Source organism: Kogia breviceps, chromosome 3, assembly GCF_026419965.1.
Source record: "Kogia breviceps isolate mKogBre1 chromosome 3, mKogBre1 haplotype 1, whole genome shotgun sequence".
Lineage (NCBI taxonomy): Eukaryota > Metazoa > Chordata > Mammalia > Artiodactyla > Physeteridae > Kogia > Kogia breviceps.
In genome coordinates this window covers 143,593,776-143,618,725 of record NC_081312.1, presented here as the reverse complement: position 1 = coordinate 143,618,725, position 24,950 = coordinate 143,593,776, and the positions used below count along the sequence as shown (strand labels likewise).

The window sequence follows — 24,950 nt, the reverse complement described above, 5'->3', positions numbered from 1 at the left end:
ATTTTATTAAAATAAAATTATGTGTGTCTATCTTCATAAGATTGATCAGCTTTCTAAATCTGAACAGATTCCATTTCATTTTTCTCTGCTGAAAATCCTCAGCTTACAGCTCAACTCAAAAGTCAGAGGAAGGGAGACAAATGTCTTGGTTTTGTCCATCCTGCATTTAACGTGTGTTGTGTGGCACATAAACCTCTCAATGTGTCTGCTGTGCATTCCTGGGTCAATTATGAATTTTCCTGTGCAGTGTGGGGGCGGCAGCACCAGGCACCATGTACAAATTTTACTGGACATGCATTCTTGTTTAGTGCACGTGTTACAGCTCTGGCTGCTCCCTCCCCTGGGCCTGAGGGAGCTGGGGGAGGAGGCGGCTGCCATTCATTTGTGACATAATTTCCCCCAAATGCCAAGAGATGCCATACCAGGTCCTTCTTTTCGGGAAGGCGCACAGCCTCCCAAGCCCCCGGGTGGTCTGTATTTCACAGCTCAACACAAGGTGGTGGTATTTGAAAGGAAAACCCTGAAACCTGATTCTCGGTCCTGGAAGCAATCTCTTCCCCAGAACGGGCCAGGCGGCCAGCTGAGGCTGCTCTTTAGCCATAGTTGGCAAGACTCAGAGTGGAGTGTCTTTGCTTTCCTGTATCAAGACCTGTCCTTTTTTAAAGTATTTCTGTTGTCCCTCTCTAATTTCCTCCTAGTGCCCATATTCAAGCTCTCATCATCTTTTTTTCTGTCTTGTCAACCTTGTATTAATTCATGTAAATAAAGCTGCACCTTTTTAAAGCGTACGGTGACAAATGTTAACTAGACATACTGTGGTGATCATTTTGCAGTATGTACAGATACCAAGTCGTTATGTTGTACAGCTGAAACTAATATAATGTTATACGTCAATTAAACCTAAATTTTTAAAAAAGTATATAACTTAATGAATTTTGACAGTTGTATATACCTGTGAAACCACCACTGCAGTCAAGATATAGAACATTTCCATCATTCCCCGAAGACCTCTCTCTGTTTCCCTTTTGCAGTCCATCTCTCCATTCACCCCCAGGCAACCAGGGACCTTTTTTGGACTTGCTTGCATTTTGTATAAATGGAATCGTATAGTTGTGTGTTCTTTTGTGTCTAGCTAGCTTCTTTCACTCAGCATAAGGATTTGAGATATATCCATGTTATATGCATTCTTTTTTGTGGCAGAATATTTTTTATTGTATGAAGATTCCACAGTTTATTTCTCCATTCTCCTGTTGATATACATTTGGGTTGTTTCCAGTGTGGGGCTACTGTGACTATAGCTGCTGTGAACATTACAAGTCATTATGTGGACATATGGTTTATTCCTGTTGGGTAAATTCCTAGTAATGGAATGGCTGGTATGTATGGTAGATATAGGTTTAATTTTTTAAGAAACTGTCAGTTTATCAAAGGAGTCATATATTTTACCTTCCCACCAGCAGTTGGAATGTTCCAGTTTCTCCACATCCTCATCCTGACTTAGTACTTGTCAGTCTTTTTAATGTAGCCATTCTAGAGGGTGTGCGGTGGTATCTCATTGTGGTTTTTATTTGCATTTCCACGGTCACTAGCGATGCTGAGCATGTTTTAAATGCTTATTGGCCATTTGTATATGTTCTTTTTTGAAGTGTCTGTTCAAACCTTTGGCCCATTATTTTACTGAGTTTTAACTTTTCTTATTTATTGAGTTGCTAAGAGTTCTTTATGTATTCTGGATACCAGTTCTTTGTCAGATATATGTACTGTGAATATTTTCTCCCATTTCATGACCTGCTTTTTCATTTTCTTAATGATATCTTTTGGAGAAATTTTTGTTTTTTGTTTTTATTTTTGGTAAAGTTCAACTTATCAGTTTTTTTCTGTATGGTTTCTGCTTTTCGTGTCCTAAGAAATCTTTGGTCACAGAGATTTTCTCCTATGATTTCCTCTAAAAATTATATAATTTTTGCTTTTCAATTTAGATCTAATATCCATTTGGAGTTAATTTTTTTGTTTTGTGTGAAGTAAGGATTGATATTCTTTTTTTCACCATAGCTATCCAACTGTTTCCTTTTAATGTCTCCTTAATTTCTGATATTGATCATTTGTCCCCTTTCCCCCTTCTTTGATCAGTCTAGCTAGAGTGTTATCAATTTTATTGTTTAAAAAAAATTAAAATAGCTTTTGGCTTTGTCGATATTCTCTATTATCTGTTTTATTGAGTTTTGCTCTGATATTTATATTCCCTGCCTTCTAATTATTTTGGTATTACTTTGCTCTTCTTTTTCTAGCTTCTTGAGGTAGACTTTAGGTCATTGATTTTAGACCTTTCTTTTTAAATACAAGCCTTTAAAGCTCTAACTGTCCCTCTGAGCTCTGCTTCAGCTGCTACCTACAAGTTTTGATATGCTGTATTCAGCATATCAAAATATTTTCTAATTTCCTTTGAGATTCTTCTTTGACTTATGGATTATTTAGAAGTGTGTTGTTTAACTTCCAAATATTTGAGGTGTTCTTAGGTATCTTATTGTTTTTGATTTCTAATTTGGCATGGTCCTAGAACATACTTTGTATGGTTTTCATTTTGTTAAATTTATTGAGACTTGTTTTATGGCTCAGCATATGGTTTCTCTTGGTTGAATATTATAAAAAAAAAAAAAAAAAAGCAAAAAAAAGTCTGCTCTTTTTATGTGTTCTATAAATACCAATAAGATTTAGGTCGTTGATAATATTGTTTAAATTATTTATGATTTTACTGGTTTTTGTATAATTGTTCTCTCTATTGCTGAGAGAGAGGTGTTAAAATCCCTTGCTATGGCTTTAGACTCTTTCTTTAATTTTGTTATTTTTTTACTTCATATATTCTGAAGCTTTGTTATTAGGTAGATAATTTTTGTGTTTTGGAGATGAATTGATCTCATTGTTATGAAATGTTGGTCACTACCTTTGTTCATACTCTTTGTCCTGAAGTCTATTTCATCTGGTATTAATATTACCCTTTCTGCCCTCTTATGTTTACTGTTTGTATGGTATATCTTTTTCTATCCACTTATTTTTAACTGATCTGTGTCTCTCTATTTAAGGTAAATATTCAATAAATCTCCTATCGACAATATATAGTTAGGTCTTGTTTTTTTTATACATTCTGATATTCTGTCTTACATTGAAGTATACTGTCCACTGACAATTATTATTGATATGGTTGGATTTATTTAGGTCTGCCATTTTATTATTTCATTTTATTATTTTATTTTTGGCTACGTTGGGTCTTTGTTGCTGCGCGTGGGCTTTCTCTAGTTGCAGTGAGCAGGGGCTACTCTTCGTTGGGGTGCACAGGCTTCTCATTGAGATGGCTTCTCTTGTTGCAGAGCATGGGCTCTAGGCGCACGAGCTTCAGTAGTTGTGGCTCGCAGGCTCAGAAGTTGTGGCGTACGGGCTTAGTTGCTCTGCGGCATGTGGGATCTTCCTGGACCAGGGCTCGAACCCATGTCCCCTGTATTGGCAGGAGGATTCTTAACCACTGTGCCACAAAGCAAGTCCCTATTATTTGTTTTCTATTTAGCCCCTCTGGTTTGTTTTGTCTTGTTCCCCTCTCTTGCTTTCTTTTCGATTATTCCAGTATTTTTTAGAATTCCATTTTAATTTATCTATTGGCATTTGCTGTGTCTTTAATACTTTAGTGGTTGCTCTAGGTATTACAATATACTTCATTATGTGTTCACAGTCCACTTAGAGGTAATACTGTATCATTTCATGGAAAATGCAGAAGTCTTGCAATGATAAGGTCCATCTACCCCTTCCCCTGCTGTTAGAGTTATCTCATGTATCTTATATATTCTATAAACCCACAGTACATTGTTATAGTTTTTAACAGTCATAGGTATTTTAGAGAAATTAAGAGAAAATAATCATCTTTTATGTTTACTCATATAGTATTTATTTCTGATGTTCTTTACTCGTTTCTGAAAATCTGAGTTTCTTTCTAGTATCATCTCTCTTCAGCCCGACGAACTTTTATTTAGCATTTTGTATAGAGCAGGCCAGCTGGGGACAAATTCACTTAGTTTTTCTTATTTGAAAGTAAGCCCTCTAGTTCACCATTACTGAAATATATAGAGTTCTAGGTTGACAGTTTCTTTCTTTTAGTACTCACTCCCTTCTGGCTTTCGTAGTTTTTGATGAGCAACTTTTGGTAATTCAAATTATCGTTACCCTATATGTAACAGGATGGCTTTCAAGGTTTTTCTTTGTGTTTTTCAGTAGTTTGACTCTGATTTGCCAACGTATGCTTCTCTTTGAATTTATTCTGTCTGGGTTTGCTGAGATTCTTGAATTTGTATACTTCTGTCTTTCACCAAATATGGGAAAATTTCAGCCATTATTTCTTTTCTCCACCCCCTCCACAAGAATCTGGAGATTTAAGTGCTTTTCTTTCTTTCTTTTTTTCCTAGCCATTATTGCTTTGAATATTTTTTTCTCAAGTTTCTCCCTTCTTTCCTTCTGTGATTCCAGCATCTCTATGTTAGGCTTTTAGAAACTGTCCCACAGTTCCACGAAGTTCCATTTATTATTTTCAACATTTTCTTTATCTTATTTTGATTGATTTCTATTAATGTGTCTTTGTGTCCTCAGGTTTACTACAGACTCCTTCCTTTGTCATATCCATTATTTTCTTAAGTCAATCTAGTGATTTTTAAATTTCAGGCATTTTATTTTTCTGTTCTAAAGTTACCATTTGTTTTCTATTTCTTTTTTTTTTGTGGTACGCGGGCCTCTCACTGTTGTGGCCTCTCCTGTTGCGGAGCACAGGCTCTGGATGCACAGGCTCAGTGGCCATGGCTCACGGGCCCAGCCGCTCCACAGCATGTGGGATGTTCCCAGACTGGGGCACGAACCCGTGTCCCAGGCGGATTCTCAACCACTGCACCACCAGGGAAGCCCCCTCCCCCCGCTTTTTTTTTACTCCTTCATCAGTGATGTAAAGGAAAATAGGCTTGTAATTGTTTTAAAAGGCAAAGTATCTGGTTAGACTTAATTGCACCCTACCATAATGTAGTGGGTTATGGATTAGATCTCAGTTCAGTTCTTTAAGCCTTGGCTGCATACTTCTTTTACTTTGCTCCACACTATGTGGTTCAGGGGTCTGCCAGAGACTCGAACTGAGTTTATATACAGAATTCAGAATTTCAGTCTTCTCTGACCCTTCCTTTTTGGCTTCCCCCTTACTCTTGGTAACCCTGGTTATTCTTCTATCCCATAGATTCCTACTGGTTTTCTTCCACCAGAAAGATGATTTTTCTATTGAAGTTTTACTGTGTCTGTGCTGCCAGCACCATGACTGTACTGCTCTTGGGCAAAGCTGCAAACAAAAACAAATGAATCACAGAGAACCCATTCAGTGCTTGTCATTTGCTCCAAGCTTTACCTCCCCTCTAAAACTTGCCCATCCTTGTTGAGTCTTTAAAGACCTCAGCAGTAATCTTTTGTCCAAGGCTGATAGCTGTTCTTTGAAGGAGGATCTATTTGTTAAGCACTTACTCCTATATACTAGAAGTGCAGCTCTCACTACTTGGAAAATTGCAGTGACCTCCTTGATTGATCTTCCTTGCCTATAGTTTTATTTCCTTCCAATATAATTTCCACTCGGAGCCCAAGTGTTTGAAATAAAATCTTGACCTTGGTCTTACAGGATTGGGTGGAGAGTCTTGGTAATGGTATACATAGTCCTTTATAACCAACTCCTGCCCTCCTGTATACTGCAGTCAGGTGCCTGTTCTCAATCTGGTATGTTTCCATAATTCTGGATTACTTATCCCTTTTGTTTCCCTTACTCTCTTCCCCTTGCATAATTCCAGGAAGTCTTCACAGACAGTTCAGTCCTTTTCCCCATTTTGAGTTAGGCATCCCTTCCGAATCACCCCATAATATTCCCTAGGTTCCTCTGGCATGGGACTTGTGACTTTGTTCTGTGATTTTCTGCTTAGGTGTCTCTACCTGTAAAAGACTGAGCTCCTCAAAGGTTGCAAATCATGACCTATTTCTTTAACTGCCAACATCCTCCCCCTACCTGATTTTACATACTACCTGATACATACTCAGGGTTTTTTGGTTTTTTTTTTTTAACTGATAGTATTACATTTTTAAGAGTATAAGTTTTTGTATCAGTGCTTCAGTGGATAGCTGATGAGTACACATAGAGTTCCTCTGGAATAGAACAAAGGAATTGGGGCTATCAGCCCACTATTCACTGTATACCAGTTGGGGCACGCTTGCTAACCTTGTCTTTTATGCCCCCTAACTATAGGAACTCAGCCCAGCATTTTAAGAAATCCTCATGATTAAAGTCTACATTAAGAAAGGATAAAACAGTAGGATTGCTGAAGCTTGTTAATGGGCAGGCCTCTCCTGCCTTTCTCTTTCCATATGAATGCAAGAGTTCAAATATTTTCAGTGAAGCAGTGTGTGTGTGTGTGTGTGTGTGTGTGTGTGTGTGTGTGTGTGTGTGTGTAAATGGTGATGAACCCCTGGCAGTTAGCCAGCACCATTCTCCCATACTGAGCAACAGGTGATAGATGCAGAGCCCATAGATCTGTCATGGCTTGTCAGCTGCTAGGGAACCTGGAATGCATTCTCTTCCTTTATACTGTTTCCCATTTATTGGAAGGGATTCCTAGACCTTTACGTCCTGCAGAACATGAGTTTGTACCAGAGCTGCTGCTTTGCACCTTGGTATCAGACATTCAGAGCAGGAGCTCTTTCAAAACAAATGAGCTTCTGTTTCCAAAGAACTTTTCAACTTTCATGTGTTGTCTAGTGTCTTAGAATAATACAGTGCCTTAGCTTCAGCTCCAACTTAAAAAGAAAAGACAAATGTTTAATTTGTTTCTAGTTATGCAAATAAAATGCTCATTTTAAAAAGCATACATACATTTATTCAGTAAATATTTATCTTGCGTCTCCTACATACCATGCATGCTCTGATAATACAGCCAGAAAGATAGTTATGGTCACTGCCTCATGAAAATTTAGTCTAGTATTACAGAAAATATATAGAATAACTTAAAAAAAATCCAAAAATCGCTGTATTTTTTAAAATGTTTTCGGCCTTTGGATTTTAAGCACCAGCACTTCATCTATTTTTTTAAAAATGTAATTAATTTATTTATTTTTGGTTGCATTGGGTCTTTGTTGCTGCATGCGGGCTTTTCTCTAGTTGCGGCGAGCGGGGGCTACTCTCTTGTGGTGTGCGGGCTTCTCATTGCGGTGGCTTCTCTTGTTGCGGAGCATGGGCTCTAGGCGCACGGGCTTCAGTAGTTGTGGCATGCAGGCTTTAGAGCACAGGCTCAGTAGTTGTAGTGCACGGGCTTAGTTGCTCTGTGGCATGTGGGACCTTCCCGGACCAGGGCTCGAACCCATGTCGCCTGAATTGGCAGGCAGATTCTTAACCACTGTGCCACGACGGAAGTCCAACACTCATCTATTTTCATTTCAAAACCCTCAACACTCTTGCTCCCTTGTCTTTCATTTCCCCACAGGGCAAATTTCCAATTCCTGAGCATCTAATTATCAACCTATGTAATGTTTGGCTCTGGCCTGAAAAGAAACTATTTAGAATGCTAATTTTAATCCCAAGGAACTTGTTCTACTTTATATGTTTGAGAGTCTGAATTTTCCACACCTATGAAATACTAATTATTAAGTTACAGAGGTATTTCCCACTAAATTAATAGACTTACTCATTTTATAGTTTAATGAGGGAGTATTAAAACATGAGCTGTACCTTATTTATAAGTGCAAAAAAAGTGATAAATATCTAAATGCCATCAGTAAGAGACTAGTTAAATAAATAATGTAGATCCATACAATGGAATGCTATGAACCCATTAAAATAATTTGTTGACATAAAAAGAAAACTAATAAATGTGAAAAGAGTCACAACAAATTGTTGAGTGGGGAAAAGCAGCAAATAATGGTATAGAGTAGGATATTTTGTTTGTTTCCATTTAGGTAAAATTGGATGCATATGTAGGATTCAATCAATGTATTTCTTCAATTCCTACTGTGTAAGAGGCGCTTAGAAGTCCGGATAATACATATAAATTGTATCATACGTATTTGTGGGGGAACGTAATTGCTTTACTAAAAGTACTTTTTTCCTCATCTCTAGAATAATGAACTACAAAGCAGGTTGGACTATTTAATAGAAACCCAGCCCAAGACTGAAGTGGAAACCAGAGAGGTTGGAGTGGGCTGTGATCTTCTACCCAGGTATTTAAGAATTTCCTGGTTTTCCAACTCAAATTCCCTTTGACTTAAGAAAATACTTTCCTGGGCTGTTATTCCCAGAATTGCATTCTTTCTCTCAAAAGTACTTCTGCAAAGAGAAGTCGTGGCTGCTGAGGGGTCTGACTGGCTTCTGTGGAGTGGGGAGATTGTACAGGGCACAAGGGGTGTAGAAGGAGAGACCTGGGGGAACCACTTCAGAGAGAGATGGGCCCTATCAGCGAATGCATGCATTTGGTCCTTCATTTGTTCATTCAACAAATATCTGTTGAGTACCTTCCCTGTGCCATACAGTGATGATAGAGAGGAATGAGATTGGGTTCCTGCCCCAGAGTGCAGTCTGCAAGAGAAGTCAGACATGCAGGCAGACATTTTCAATGGTGTGTTTTAGTAACAGAGGAGGGAGACTCTAAACCTTGAACAAATCCTGTCTGTTCCCCAGTACTGTAACAGTGTTGTCAAGCATTGGACCAGATTCAGAAATACATGATCCACCTCAGTCATGAGCAGATAAACAGTAACTATAACCTGGTTTGTTCAGTTGCATTTCTGAGCTAGAGGACTGAGCCATGTGTTATTAAGCTGCTCACAAGCCCAGTACCTGGGTCTCTCCATAGTCAGATCAGCAAGACCCAGCAACCAACCCACTGTCTCTAGGCGCTCAAAACTGTGCTTGGCCCAAAGAGGACAGAAAACAAGTTTATAACAAGGACACCGATGGTACATAGCTTGTGACTGACGTAACCAAAGTCACAAAGTGCCTCGTACACTGTGCGTAGGAAAGGTGTATTTTTATGTGACTAGGGGCATTTGTGTGTGTGTCATGTTAGACATTAGTAGGTCAGAAAAATGTAGGCTCTGGGCCTTGAATGGTTACATGGGTGGTAAACAGGGATGAGCTGATCGCCAGACTGGGCTGTAGAAGACCTGGTTCTCATCCTTGAGGTTAGCAATCACAGGATGTGTTCAGGCTGGTCTCTCTTTGCTGAGGCCTCTGTTTCCCAATCTGTTAAGTCAGTTGACTAGGTGACTTCTCAGCTCTAACAATGAGGAACTATGTCTCATCTCCTTCCCTATTTTATTCATTACTGATTATCTTTTTTTGTTCATTAAGATGAGCCACTTGCCATTCTCAAAGTATTTACCAAAAGCAGGATTAAGCTTTTTTTTTTTTGACATTATTCTCATTTATGTTGCTTGCTTTTTGGTAAAAAGAAGGCAATTTTATCATTCTGATATCATTAACAGAAAATGTTTATTTAAAAAAAGAAGGAAAAAGAATGTGTAAATAGACTCCAGGTCTCATCAATGCAGGGGACAAAGTACTTGATAAAAATAAGGACCCAAAAGAATGACTGATCATGTCCAGGCACAACTTTTAAAATATAAATAGTTTGGCTATTTTCCTCCTTTTTTATTCTTCAAGAACCAAGTGGTTTAGTTCCCTCTAATTGCCCACATAATAAATCTTATTTGGTTAAGACGGGTACAAAACTATGTCTGAAACCAATAAATTGTTTGTTTTCTAATTCCCACATTTTGGCTTAAAGCAAGGTTTTCAATTTGTATGCCGAGGGATAGCCTGAAGCAAACTTTTATGGCTAAGTTATGAAACCACAAAGTGGTTTTCATAATCGAAGTGCTGACAGACCCTTAACTTATGGCCACGCTGAACTTGGAAGCCACTTTAGTATCTACAAGCAGCTTTTCCATAAATGTAACATTTGGTTTCCCCCAGGATCCATCTTAGCACTTTAACTACCTGGGTCAATCAGCAGAGGAAATGAAAACTACGTATCCACATTTCCGAAAAGGCAGAGTAATATTTCATTTGTTTCCTCACAAATATTTATGAAGTGCCTACTATGTGACAGACGCTGTGCACAACTGGGTGGCGAGGAGCACAGCATCTTGTGAGGTGATTCAGGGCAGTGGTTTTCCACCTGTGCTTTTTGGAACTGCGTGCTTTGTGCTAGGGCTCCGGGAGGGGCCTCCAGGGGTGAGGAGGTGAGCAAGGAGCTGGCCTGTGGGGACTGTCCCCCCTCAAAAAAAAAAACAACCTGACAAACTCAGCTTTTAGTATGTTTTATATGTTAGATTCCAAGTAAGATTTTGCTTGAATAAAAGAGCTCTGTGGTCAAAATCAAATTAGAATCCCCTGATCTAGTTTAATCTCCCTGTTTTATAGACACCAAAATCGAGGCCCAGAGAGATAAAGGGATTCACTAGAAGCCACACAGCCAGGATTTGAACCATACCTTTGGAGTCCTGGTATAGTACATCTGTAGTTTTAAATTACTCAATAGAGAGCTGCTAAATTGTGTCACGTCTGTTCTAATACAATTCCTGGTTCTCAGTTGGACTTCAGACTTGCATCTAACTAATAAAAAGATTCCATGGTGTTTTCCAGAATATTTTAAAAACAGGCTCCAGAAAAGTAATGAATTAAGCCTCAGTTATGCAGATGAGTTTTGTTCTTACTCTCTGTTCTCCTGCAGAGAACTTGGCAGTGCAGTCCAGTTGGGAAGGCTCAGGCTGTGGGTTCCCTGCCCAGTCAGCTGTTGGGCAAGTTACTCAATCTCTCTTAAACCTCTGTGATTTCATCCTTAAAATGGGAATGAAGATGACAATATCAAATCTTATAGGGTTGTGAAGAGGATTAAATGAAAACATGTATATAAAGCATTTAGCATGGTAACTGGACCGAAGTTAGGAAATTAATAAATAATAGCTAGCATCCCTATTATCCAAATCAAAACTCCGATTTTACATGTAAGACACTGATCAAGTATTTAAAACTTTTATTGGAGTATAGTTGATTTACAATGTTGTGTTAATTTCAGGTGTACAGCAAGGTGATTCAGTTATATATATATATATATATATATATATATATACACATATATTCATTCTTTTTCAGATTCTTTTCTCATACAGGTTATCACATAATATTGAGTAGAGTACCCTGTGCTATACAGTAGGTCCTTGTTGGTTATCTGTCTTACATATAGTAGTGTGTGTATGTTAATCCCAAGCTCCTGATTTATCCCTTCTGCCCACATTTCCCTTTTGGTAACCATAAGTTTTCAATATCTGTAAGTCTGTTTCTGTTTTGTAAATAAGTTCATCTGTATCATTTAAAAAAATTAGATTCCACAAGAGTGATATATATTTGTCTGACTTCACTTAGTATGAAAATCTCTAGGTCCATCCATGTTGCTGCAAATGGCATAGTTTCATTCTTTTTTATGGCTGAGTAATATTCCATTGCATATATGTACCACAGCTTCTTTATCCACTCCTCTGTTGATGGACACTTAGGTTGCTTCCATGTCTTAGCTGTTGTAAACAGTGCTGCAATGAACATTGAGGTGCATGTATCTTTTTGAATTATCATTTTCTCCAGATATATGTCCCGGAGTGGGACTGCTGGGTCATATGGTAGTCCTATTTTTAGTTTTTAAAGGAACGTCTATACAGTTTTCCATAGTGGTTGTACCCATTTACATTCCCACCAACACAATGTAGGAGGATTTCCTTTCCTCCACACTCTCTTCACCATTTATTGTTTGTACACTTTGATGATGGCCATTCTGACTGGTGTGAATGTCACTGTAGTTTTGATTTGCATTTCTCTGACAATTAGTGATCACGTGAGTGATCTTTTCATGTGCTTTTTGGCCATCTGTATGTCTTCTTTAGGTCTTCTCGTTTTTTGATTGGGTTGGTTTTTTTTGACATAGAGTTGCATGAGCCATTTGTGTATTTTGGAGATTAATCCCTTGTCGGTTGCTTTGTTTGCAAATATTTTCTCCCATTCTGTGGGTTGTCTTTTCATTTTGCTCATGGTTTCCTTTGCTGTGCAGAAGCTTTTAAGTTTAATTTGGTCTCATTTGTTTATTTTTTTAAATTTTCATTACTCTAGGAGGTAGATCCAAAAAGATATTGCTGCGATTTATGATTTATGTCAGAGTGTTCTGCCTGTGTTTTCCTCTAAGAGTTTTATAGTGTCCAGCCTTACATTTAGGTCTTTGATCCATTTTGGGTTTGTTTTTGTGTACAGTGTTAGAGAACATTCTAATTTCATTCTTTTACATGTAGCTGTCCAGTTTTCCGAGCACCACTTACTAAAGAGAGTGTCTTTTTCTCCACTATGTATTCTTGCTTCCTTTTCATAGGTTAGTTGACCATAGGTGTGTGGGTTTATTTCTGGGTTTTCTATCCTGTTCCAGACACTGTAGCAAATATAAGTAAATTTGAGTGTGCTATGACATTAACTTATTTATTTTGGTGGCTGTTAAGTGATGTTATTAAATGGGTTGATAGCTTAATCAAGTGGATAGTGCTTCAGTATGTATTGAGCTCTTCGATTAAACTATTAGTGGTTTGGAACCCTCTGGATACTGTAAAACTCTGGAAGCCCCAGTGATTGATGAGGTCTCTGTCAGCTCTGACATCAGAGGCATCACAGTGTGTTCCAGGCACTGGGCACAAAGCCCAGTACTGCTGTAAAGCAGTATGGCACCTCCAACCCCTTTCTCCACATACCTGCAATCTTACATGCTGTGCTACTGCTAATAGCATTTGACTTACAATTACAGCTGCTCTATTTTTATGTGCTCCTGAAAAAATTTGAAATCAGCCTTTTCTTATAGAGCTATTAAGCCCCTTGTATTACCTTGTCCCCACCCCTGACCACTTTCCCTGTCCCTGCCAGCACTGTGCAGTCCTGTAGACAAGAACCCTAGGCTCCCATCCCCTACTCTAGCATTTTCCTGATGCTCAATAAACATTCACTGGCAGAATGAACGAAAGGTCCACGCCAAGTGAGAAAGGACTCGTAAGAGGCAATTCTTGATTACATTTTGCTTCTTAGTGTTTATTCTCTCTCCTCACTAGATTGTAAGCTCTATGAGGGCAGGGACTTACATCTATGTCACTAACTGCAGTCTTCCTGGGACTGACTTAGAGCAGGGCCTCACACTAGGCAGGCCCTCAATCAGTATTTGTTGAATGGAGCCATCTCTGTAGCATCTGATGGTTCTTCCTAAGCAGAAGAATATCCACTTCCTGTGGGACTCTCCTCTCCTGGTTCTTTCCCTACTTCCCTGGCCTGTCCTCCATCTTCTTGGATGGCTCCTCTTTCTGCTCCCAGATCCCCACTATGGGTGCTCCTAAGGGTTCTATCTTGGCAACACTCGTTCCTGCAAAGATGGCATCCAGCCTCATGGAGTTACCTCTTTCTTCCCTGTGGCTGTGCTGTCAGGTAGTTCAGACCTCTCTCTTGCATACAAGTCCTCATTCCTGGCCGCCTGCTGGGCCCCACTTGATCTTCATACCCACCCTATCCATAGCTGAATACATCACTTTTTCCCATCAAAGTCAGATCCTCTAGTTGTAGTTAAGAGTGGTGGCTTGGAAATTAGACCTGGGTCTGGGTCCGGGATCTGCCTCTTGCTATATCTATAGCTTTGGACAAATCTCTAACCCCTTTGACTCTATTTCCTTACCAAGAATGGGAAGATAGATTTTGATAGTAATTCCTCCTGAAACTTGCTGAGATGATTAAGATACAGGCATAAATTGCCCAGTGTAGTGACCACGTTTGCATATTTCTGTTGATGCCACCACCACTGCTCCTGTTGCCTAAGCTCAGTATTCTGCAGTTACCTTTGAGCTGTGAATTCCTTTGTCCTGGAATCACTCACTCGTACGGGGCTGGCTTTTTCCTTCGTGACTTGCTTCACACCTCTCCAATCCCACTGCACCAGCCTCCTGGAGAACAGTGTTCTAAGCTACTCAGTCCCATCCCTGCCTCCAGTTTCTGCTCAAATTCTCCTCCTCCTTCATCTCATCTTTGTGTTGCATAGATTTCTGGAAAGCAAGGAGAGAGGGAAGAGGTGCAAAGGCACTCACCATGATTTTGGGGGCTTTTAAACACCTATTTAAAAGAGAAACTCGAGTTTGATTTGAAAAGTTTGATATATAGTAATCAAAGCCATTGAGAGCAGTTTTATGTCAGCTAGCCTTCACTTAATGAGAAAAGTGGAAAATAAAAATATTGAACACCAAAAAAAAAAAAGAGACTTCTTTCTCTTGCCCCTTAGTGAAACTCAGTTTCCAGCGAACTCATAAATTATGTCTTAATAGGTACAATTTAATGAAAAATATTCCTTGTTGTCAAATGCCCAGTGCATAGTAAGTGCTTTAAAATACCTACGTTTTCATATTTCTCTTGTAAAAATCAAAACACAAAGTAGCTTTTTGTCAAAGTTTTTTTGCTGCCTCTGCTATTGTTTCCCCCAAGGGAACTGCCCCATTATGGATTAATAAAAGGTTAACAATAGCCTCAATGTGTTAAAGAAAATGGCTGAATTTTCATTCTGGGGTTGAAATTATTTGTGTTCTTGAAAACCTGTTGTTTCCTAGTGATCAACTAAATAAAATACCTCAGTTCTTTTTGAACGGGGGGATATGAGAGCCTGTTTTTGAAACCCGAGGGTTCATCTTTATAAATATTTCTGAATTTTATGGGCTTTTAGGATATTGTCACCAGAGACTATTTCTGTTCTGTGGAATTTTCACAGGAGTTGGCACAAATTGCCATCTGGCTCCTGCCCCTGGCACTCCACTAAATTACCTGGTCAGGTCACTGGGGACCCCTGAATTGCCAGATCTTGCAGATTCCTCTCTGTGCCAGGTGAAGGTGACACTCTGACCACTCACTCCTTGAAATCTGTCGTCCTCTGGTTCCCTATGTCATCCATCTGTGTAGTGATAGTTCTGTGCATGGCCTGAGTGAGCTGCTGAGGTCATGAAGATAAGCAAGATATGGTTTTGACGCTTCATGAAATTATAACTAGCAGAGGATGTATATAGACCAGTGGGTGCAATGAGATTCTTCCAGTAGTGTGTCACAAGCCTCTGTGACAGTCATTTTCAAGGGGAGGAGAGCATGGAAGAAATATTGAATCTCTTGGGGAGAGACATGTGAAGTTTAACATTCCCCCCAAGCTTCTGATACACCCTATTAAGAAGTTGTCTCCCAACCATAGTTGAAAATCACTGCAGGGTGATGGAACGTATTACTGATGGGAAAGTTTAGCAAAAGTGAACCTTGTGCAAGCAGAAAATTGAGCAGTGCTGCTCAAGGAAACAGAGCACACAGAGAAAGGAATGACAGTTTCTATCACTGCTGCAGGGAATTGGGGAGACTGTCACAGAGGAGGCAATGTTTGGTTTGAATCTTGGAATATAGGCAGGAATTCATCAGATCGACTTGATGAGGGAAGCATTCAAGGCAGAGGGGACAGCTGAGGATGGCAGAGCTGTGAAGCAGTGTGTAAATGAGAGCTGTGTTTCTTAGCAAGTCCAGGCAGGAGATATAACAGTAGAAGGTGGAGGCCTTTACACCCTGCACAGGAGTTTAGACTCCATCCAGGAAGCAAGAGGGAAACTTTGAAGAGTTTTAAGAACAATAATATGGACTTCCCTGGTGGCACAGTGGTTAAGAATCTGCCTGCCAATGCAGGGGACATGGGTTCAAGCCCTGGTCTGGGAAGATCCCACATGCCACAGAGCAACTAAGCCTGAGTGCCACAACTACCGAACCTGTGCTCTAGAGTCCGTGAGCCACAACCACTGAAGCCTGCACGCCTAGAGCCCATATGCTCCACAAGAGAAGCCACGGCAATGAGAAGCCTGCGCACCGTAACGAAGAGTAGCCCCTGCTGACCACAGCTAGAGAAGGCCTGTGTGCAGCAACGAAGACCCAATGCAGCCAAAAATAAAAAATAAATTTATTTAAAAAAAGAACAGTAATTTGCTCCGATCGTCCTTTTAGGAAAATATCTGTGACTGCAAAATGGATATGGGCTAAACCTGCAAGTAATATAAATCATTTCTGCCCATTATAGTCATGTGGCCTACCAAACTGCAAGGGAGGCTGGGAAAGGTAGTTATGTGTCTAGGCAGAAAAAGAAATGGGATATTTTCTCCATCTTAGTCACCAAATCCCATTAATTCTGCCTCCCAAATATCATCTTAACCTTTCCGTGCTACTTCACCTATAGTGCTTCTTTTAGAGTTTGAGTTCTCATGGTCTCTCTCACCTCCTAAATAGCAAAACTCTCCTAATTAACCTCCTGCCTCCAGACTAACACCTCTGCAATCAACCAACCCTCAGTGGTGCCAAGGGATCTTGCTAGAATAAAAATAGGAGCATATCCTGCCCCTCCTTAAAAACCTTTAGTGGCTTGCTGTCCCCTTCTGAACCCCTGAGCAGGGCACACAGGGCCCTGCCTCCCCACCCTGACCTCATCTTCTGCCACTTCATCATGAACTCTTTGCTCCAGTCCTGCCAAGCGTGTCTCCTTTCCACACCATGGCCTCTGTGTTCACCCTTCTTTGCCTTTGCCTGTACTGTCCATTTGCCTGGAATTCCCATCTCCTCCTCACCCACTTGAGGAACGCCTAGGCATCCTACAGGAGTCACCCTCCCGGGGCCAATTTCCTCCCAGTGAAGCTAACTTGTTCTGCCATCACTTTGTCCATAATATGTTCACTCTTGTATTGCTCAGGGTCCTGGCAGAAATGGAAACAGAAGAGACTTAAATGAAGGGACTGTGTAAAAATTTGAGGGCAGCTTTTAGGGAAATAAAAAATGGACAGTGTCTTGCTCTGGAGCTATTTCCAGCCTGGGCCTGAAGAGGTGGGGAGAGAAAGCAGGTAGAAGAGATGAAGGGGTGAGCTGGAGCATGGCTTTTGCTAGAGGAATGTAGCCAACTACCAAGCTGCAGACTGATCAGAGGGAACAGATGTCCTGGCCTCCCTGGCCTCCATTCTCTCATCCTTTGATCTCCCAATTGGTCCAAACCAACTGGAAGGTAAAAACTGAGGGAGCCCACTGATGCTGACCTTCAGGTAAGCTTCCCAGGGCATAGGTGGGGTGGAGAAGGGGGGATGGATCTGAACAGGCAAATGCAGAGTATCCAGTATAGCTTTTTATGTCTTTATGTATTATCTAACACATTGCAACTATTTAAGTACATACCTTTCCCGCCTAATTGTGAGTTCCTTGAATGCATTATTTTTTTTATTTTTCTGAATCATGGATACCTAGTATAACCTTTAAAAGTTGCTAAAAATAATGGCTGGCTCCAGGTAGGGGATCAAGATGGTGGAGGAGTAGGACATGGAACTCAACCTTCTCCCACAAAAACATTATAAATACATCTAAAAGTGGAACGAGTCACAAACATCTACTAAATAATGAAAGAAGACCTCAGACTTCTGAAAGGGCAAGAAAACCTCCACATAACCAGGTAGGACAAAAGGAAAAAGAAAAAGAAGGCACTGGGATGGGGCCTGCATCCAGGGAGGCAGCTGTGAAGAAGGAAAGGTTCCCACATCTGTTCCTCACAGCAGGGAGACCAGCCTGGATGGAGGGGCAGCTTCAGAGCCTAGGAGGAGAGCACACTAACTGGTTTTTGGGAGGCAAAAGAGAGAGTAACCTGCACAGAAGGTTGGCACTGCCACCCTGTGCTCCCCAGCCTGAGACACTCATCTGTCAGTGTGGGCAGGGGCTGGGTGCTATAGCTCAGGCTCTGGAGGTCAGACCCAGGGAGAAGACCAGGGTTGGCTGCGTAGAAACATCCTGAAGAGGCTGGATTATGGCAACTGAGGGTGTATTCGGAAGAAGCCTGGGCCCGCCAGAGAGGCAAAGTGCCATTATTGGGGGACACATGGGGAGAGGGTGGGACCACCATAAGAGCTTCTTGCCCCGTCAACACTCCCAGGCAACAGGACACCACCTACAGGAGCTCCAGGGGCAGGCCATAATGATCAAGGGACCAGTCCAAGAAGAAGACATTAATTGTAAATATATATGCACCCAACACAGAAGCACCTCAATACATAAGGCAAGAACCTCAATATATAAAGGAAATACAGCCATAAAAGGAGAAATCGACAGTACCACAATAATAGTGGGGGACTTTAACACCCAACTTTCATCAGTGGACAGACCATCCAGACAGAAAATCAATAAGGAAACACAAGCGTTAAATGACATAACAGACCAGATAGGCTTACAGATAGACTTAATTGATATTTATAGAACATCCATCCAAAAGCAGCAGAATACACTTTCTTAAGTGCACATGGAACATTCTCCAGGACTGATCACATGCTGGGCCACAAAGCGAGCTTCAGTAAATTTAAGAAAATGGAAATCATATCAAGCATCTTTTCCAACCACAAATCTATGAAATTAGAAATAAGTTACAGGGAAGAAAACATAAAAAACACAAACACATGAAGGCTAAATAATATGTTACTAAACAACCAATGGATCACTGAAGAAATCAAAAATACCTACAGACAAATTACAATGAAAACACGACTATCCAAAACCTATGGGATGCAGCAAAAGCAGTTCTAAGAGGGAAGTTTATAGCAACACAATCTTCTTAACTTAGGAAATAAGAAAAATCTCAAACAACCTAAACTTACAACTAAAGCAACTACAGAAAGAAGAACAAAGAAAACCCGAAGTTAGTAGAAGGAAAAAAATCATAAAGATCAGAGCAGAAATAAACAGAGATGAAGAAAACAATAGAAAAGATCAATGAAACTAAAAGCTGGTTCTTTGAAAAGATAAACAAAATTGATAAACCTTTAGCCAGAGTCATCAAGTAAAAAAGGGAGAGGGCTCAAATCAATAAAACTAGAAATGAAAAAGAAGTTACGGGCTTCCCTGGTGGCTCAGTGGTTGAGAGTCCGCCTGCTGATGTAGGGGACACGGGTTTGTGCCCCGGTCCGGGAAGATCCCACATGCCACGGAGCGGCTGGGGCCGTGAGCCATGGCCACTGAGCCTGCGCGTCCGGAGCCTGTGCTCCGCAATGGGAGAGGCCACAACAGTGAGAGGCCCGCGTACCGCAAAAAAAAAAAAAAAAAAAAAAAAAAAAAAAGAAAAAGTTACAACAGACACCATGGAAAGGATACAAAGAGATCATAAGAGACATACAAAGGATAATAAGAGACTAATAAAAACAGCTATATGCCAATAAAATGGACACCCTAGAAGAAATGGACAAGTTCTTAGAAAGATACAACCTTCCAAAACTGAACCAGGAAGAAACAGAAAATACAAACAGACCAGTCACAAGTACTGAAATTATGGCTTCACAGGCAAATTCTATCAAATATTTAGAGAAGAGCTAACACCTATCCTTCTGAAACTCTTCCAAAAAACCGTAGAGGAAGGAACACTGCCAAACTCATTCTATGAGGCCACCATCACCCTGAAACCAAAACCAGACAAAAAAAAATTATAGGCCAATATCACTGATGAACATAAATGTAAAAATCGTCAACAAAATACTAGTAAGCCAAATCCAACAACACATTAAAAGGATCATACCCCATGATCAAGTGGGGTTTATCCCAGTGATACAAGGATTCCTCAATATCTGCAAATTAATCAGTGTGATACACCACATTAACAAAATGAAGAATAAAAACCATATGATCATCTCAATAAATGCAGAAAAAGCTTTTGACAAAATTCAACACCCATTTATGATAAAAACTTTCCAGAAACTGGGCATAGAGGGAACCTACCTCAATATAATAAAGGCCATATATGACAAACCCAGGGCTAACATCATTCTCAACAGTGAAAAGTTCCCTCTGAGATGAGGAACAAAGCAAGAATGTCCACTCTCGCCACTTTTGTTCAGTATGGTTTTGGAAGTCCTAGCCATGGCAGTCAGAGAAGAAAAAGAAATAAAAGGAATCCAAATTGGAAAAGAAGTAAAACTATCACTGTTTGCAGATGACATGATACAATATATAGAAAATCCTAAAGATGCCACCAGAAAACTACTAGAGATCATCAATGAATTTGGTAAAGTTGCAGGATACAAAATTAATACACAGAAATCTCTTGCATTCCTATACACTAACAACAAAACATCTGAAAGAGAAATTAACACATTATTGATTTTTGTAGAAACTAACACCTGTGGCTATAATACGCCTCCAGTCAAAAATGTGTTTAGGAAACAATCTCATTTACCATCATATCAAAAAAGAAGAAAAAAAGCGAGGAATAAACCTGCCTAAGGAGACAAAAGACCTGTACTCTTAAAACTGTAAGATGCTGATGAAAGAAATCAAAGATGACACAAACACATAGAAAGATATACCACGTTCTTAGATTGGAAGAATCGATGTTATGAAAATGACTATATTACCCAAGGCAACCTACAGATTCAATGCAATCCCTATCAAATTACCAATGGCATTTTTCACAGAGCTAGATCAAAAAAATTTTTAATTTGTATGGAAATACAAAAGACTCCAAATAGCCAAAGCAATCCTGAGAAAGGATTGAGAAAGAAAAACGGAGCTGGAGGACTGAGGCTCCTTGACTTCAGACTATACTACAAAGCTACAGTAATCAAAGCAGTATGGTACTGGTGCAAAAACAGAAATATAGATCAATGGAACAGGACAGAAAGCCCAGAAATAAACCCATGCACATATGGTCAATTAATCTATGACAAAGGAGGCAAGAATATACAATGGATTCACAATACAATACAATAAGTGGTGCTGGGAGAACTGGATAGTTACATGTGAAGGAATGAAATCAGATCATTCTTTAACACCGTACACAAAAATAAACTCAAAATGGATCAAAGACCTAAATGTAAGGCCAGACACTATAAAACTCTTAGAGGAAAACATAGGCAACACTCTCTGAACATAAATCGCAGCAATAACTTTTTGGATCCACCTCCTAAGGGAACATATATCTCAACATAATAAAAGCCATTTATGACAAACCCACAGCCAATATAATACTCAACAGTGAAAAGCTAAAAGCCTTCCTACTAAATTCAGGAAGAAGACAAGGATGCCCACTTTCACCACTTCTATTCAACACAGTATTGGAAGCCCTAGCCACAGCAATCAGGCAAAAACAACAACAACAAAAAGGTATCCAAATTGGAAGAGGTGAAATTGTCACTGTTTACAGATGACATGATACTATATATAGAAAACCCTAAGGACTCCATACAAAAATCACTAGATCTAATAAATGAATTAAGCAAAGTAGCAAAATACAAGATTAACATCCAAAAATCAGTTGCATTTCTTTACACTAACAATGAAATACCAGAAAGGGAATGTAAAAAAAAAACAATACCTTTTAAAATACCACCAAAAAAAAAATACTTTGGAATAAACCAGACCAAGGAGGTGAAAGACATGCTGTCAACTATAAAACATTAATAAAGAGGATTCAGAGAAATGGAAAGATACCCCATGCTCTTGGATTGGAAATATTAATATTGTTAAAATGGCAATACTACCCAAAGCAATCTACAGATTTAATGCAATCCCTATCAAAATACCCATGGCATTTTTCACAAAACGAGAACAATCAAAAATTTATATGGAACCATAAAAGACCCAGAATTGCCAAAGCAATCCTGAGGGAAAAAAGCAAAAGGAGGCATACCTCTCCCAGACTTCAAACAATACTACAGAGCTACATTAATCCAAACAGTGTGGTATTGGTACAAAGACATACGGATCAATGGAACAGAAGAGAGAGCCCAGAAATAAACCTAGACACCTACAGTCAATTAATCTTCAACAAAGGAGGTAAGAATATAAAATAGGAAAAAGACTCTTTAACATGTGGTGCTGGGAAAGTTGGACAGCTGCATGTAAGTCCGTGAAGTTAGAACACACCCTCACACCATGCACAGAAATAAACTCAAAATGGCTTAAAGACAAACATAAAACATGACACCACAAAACTTCTAGAATTTATTCTCTGACATAAGTCATATCAATGTTTTCTTAGGTCAGTCTCCCAAGGCAATAGAAATAAAAATAAACAAATGAGACGGTACCAAACTTAGAAGCTTTTTTTTTTTTTTTGGTACGCGGGCCTCTCACTGCTGTGGCCTCTCCTGTTGTGGAGCACAGGCTCTGGACACACAGGCTCAGCGGCCATGGCTCACGGGCCCAGCCGCTCCGCGGCATGTGGGATCTTCCCAGACCGGGGCACGAACCCGTGTCTCCTGCATCGGCAGGCGGACTCTCAACCACTGCACCACCAGGGAAGCCCAAACTTAGAAGCTTTTGCACAGCAAAGGAACCCATATAAAAATGAAAAGACAACCTACAGAATGGGAGAAAATATTTGCAAATGATGCAACAGCCAAGGGCTTAGTCTCCAAAATATACAAACAGCTTATACAACTCAACAACAACAACAAAAAACAACCCAATCGAAAAATGGGCCAAAGACCTTAATAGACATTTCTCCAAAGAAGATATACAGATGGCCAGTAAGCACATGAAAAGATGCTCAACATCACTAATTATTAGAGAAATGCAAATCAAAACTACAATGAGGTACCAACTCACACTGGTCAGAATGGCAATCATTAAAAAGTCTACAAATAAATGCTGGAGAGGATGTGGAGAAAAGGGAACCCTCCTACGCTGCTGGTGGGAATGTAAATTGGTACAGCCACTACGGAAAACAGTGTGGAGGTCCCTCAGAAAACTAAAAATAGAATTACCATATGATTTAGCAGTCCCACTCCTGGGAATATACCTGGAAAAAACTATAGTTCAAAAAGATACATGCACCCCTATGTTCATAGCAGCACTGTTCACAATAGCCAAAACATGGAAACAACCTAATGTCCACCAACAGATGAATGGATAAAGAAGATGTGGTACATACATACAATGGAGTTCTACTCAGCCATAAAAAAGAACGAAATAATGCCATTTGCAGCAATATGGATGCAACTAGAGATTATCATACTAAGTGATGTGAGTCAGAAAGAGAAAGACAAATACCATATGATATCACTTATACGTGGAATCTAAAATATGACACAAACCTATCTACAAAACAGAAACAGACTCACAGACACAGAGAACAGACTTGTGGTTGCCAAGGGGGAGGGCGTTGGGGGAGGGAAGGACTGGGAGTTTTGGATTAGCAGATGTAAACTATTATAGATAGGATGGATAAACAAGGTCCTAATGTATATAACACAGGGAACTATATCCAATCTCCTATGATAAACCATAATGGAAAAGAATATAAAAAAAAGAATTCCTGTATGTGTATAACTGAGTCACTTTTGCTGTACAGCAGAGATTGGCACCATATTGTAAATCAACTATACTTCAATTAAAAAAATAAAAACAAAAATAAACAAATGAGACTGAATTCAACTTTAAAGCTTCTGCACAGCAAAGGAAACCATAAACGAAATGAAAAGACAACCCACAAAATGGGAGAAAATATTTGCAAACAAAGTGACTGACAAGGGATTAATTTCCAAAATATACAAACAGCTCATGCAGCTCTATGTCAAAAAACAACAACAAAAACCAAACAACCCAATCCAAAAATGGGCAGAAGACCTAAATAGACATTTCTCCAAAGGAGACATACAGATGGCCAAAAAGCACATGAAAAGATGCTCAACATCACTAATTATCAGAGATATGCATATCAAAACTACAGTGAGGTATAACCTACCACCAGTCACAATGGCCATCAACAAAAAGTCTACAAACAGTAAGTGCTAGAGAGGGTGTGGAGAAAAGGGAACCCTCCTACACTGTTGGTGGGAATGTAAATTGATAGAACCACTATGGAGAACAGTATGGAGGTTCCTTAAAAAACTAAAAATAGAACTACCATATGATCCAGCAATCCCACTCCTTGGCATATATCTGGAGAAAGCCACAATTAGAAAAGATTCACGCACCGCGATGTTCACTACAGCACTATTTACAACAGCCTGGACATGAAAGCAACCTAAAATGTCCATTGACAGAGGAATGGATAAAGAAGATGTGGTACATACACGCAGTGGAATATTACTCAGCCATAAAAAAGAACAAAATAATGCCATTTGCAGCAACATGGATGAACCTAGAGATTATCACACTAAGTGAAGTAAGTCGGACTGAGAAAGACAAATATCATATGATATGACTTATATGTGGAATCTAGTTTTTGAAAATGATACAGATGAACTTATTTACAAAACAGAAACAGACTTACAGATATTGAAAACTTATGGTTATCAAAGGGGAAATGTGGGCAGGAGGGATAAATCAGGAGCTTGGGATTAACATACATACACTACTATATATAAGATAAATAACCAACAAGGACGTAATGTATAGCCCAGGGAACTCTACTCAATATTCTGTGATAACCTATATGACAAAATAATCTGGAAAAGACTGAATATATGTATAACTGAATCACTCTGCTGTACACCTGAAACTAACACAACATTGCAAATCAACTACACTCCAATAAAACTTTTTAAAGAAATTGCTAAAAATAATGGTCCCTCATAATATTTTTCTTTTTTAAGTAAGTTTTATTGAGATGTAATTCACATAGCGTAGTATTCATCCTTTTAAAATGTGCAATTCAATAGTTTTTAGTATATTTACAAAGTTGTGTAACCAGCACCACTTATGTAATTTTAGAAAATTTCCCTCACCCCAAAAAGAAACCCTGTAACCCTTAGCAGTCAAACTCCATTTCCCCCTTCTCCTAGGCCCTGGCAACCACTAATGTACTTCTGTTTTTTATTGG

General features: G+C 39.5%; 1 protein-coding gene and 1 long non-coding RNA gene across 6 annotated transcripts in view; one reads left to right on the top strand and one right to left on the bottom strand.

Annotated features, from left to right (window-relative positions):
• LOC131752184 (uncharacterized) overlaps positions 1–24,950 on the bottom strand; it is a 75,482-nt gene that overhangs the window by 24,497 nt on the left and 26,035 nt on the right. The window lies entirely within an intron of this gene.
• Positions 1–24,950, top strand: part of MYZAP (myocardial zonula adherens protein) — a 99,633-nt gene that overhangs the window by 72,966 nt on the left and 1,717 nt on the right. The window contains exons 12-13 of one of the 4 annotated variants that reach the window (XR_010839799.1): positions 8,165–8,265; positions 10,469–10,551. Coding sequence is in view for 3 of the 4 variants with exons in the window: in XM_067029773.1 (XP_066885874.1) it covers positions 8,165–8,265; positions 15,903–16,014 (213 nt within the window). In the remaining variant the exon portion in view is untranslated. Of the gene's footprint in view, positions 1–8,164; positions 8,266–10,468; positions 10,552–15,811; positions 16,102–24,950 lie in introns of those variants that run through there. The other 3 variants (XM_067029773.1, XM_067029774.1, XM_059056269.2) reach the window with 3 other exon arrangements.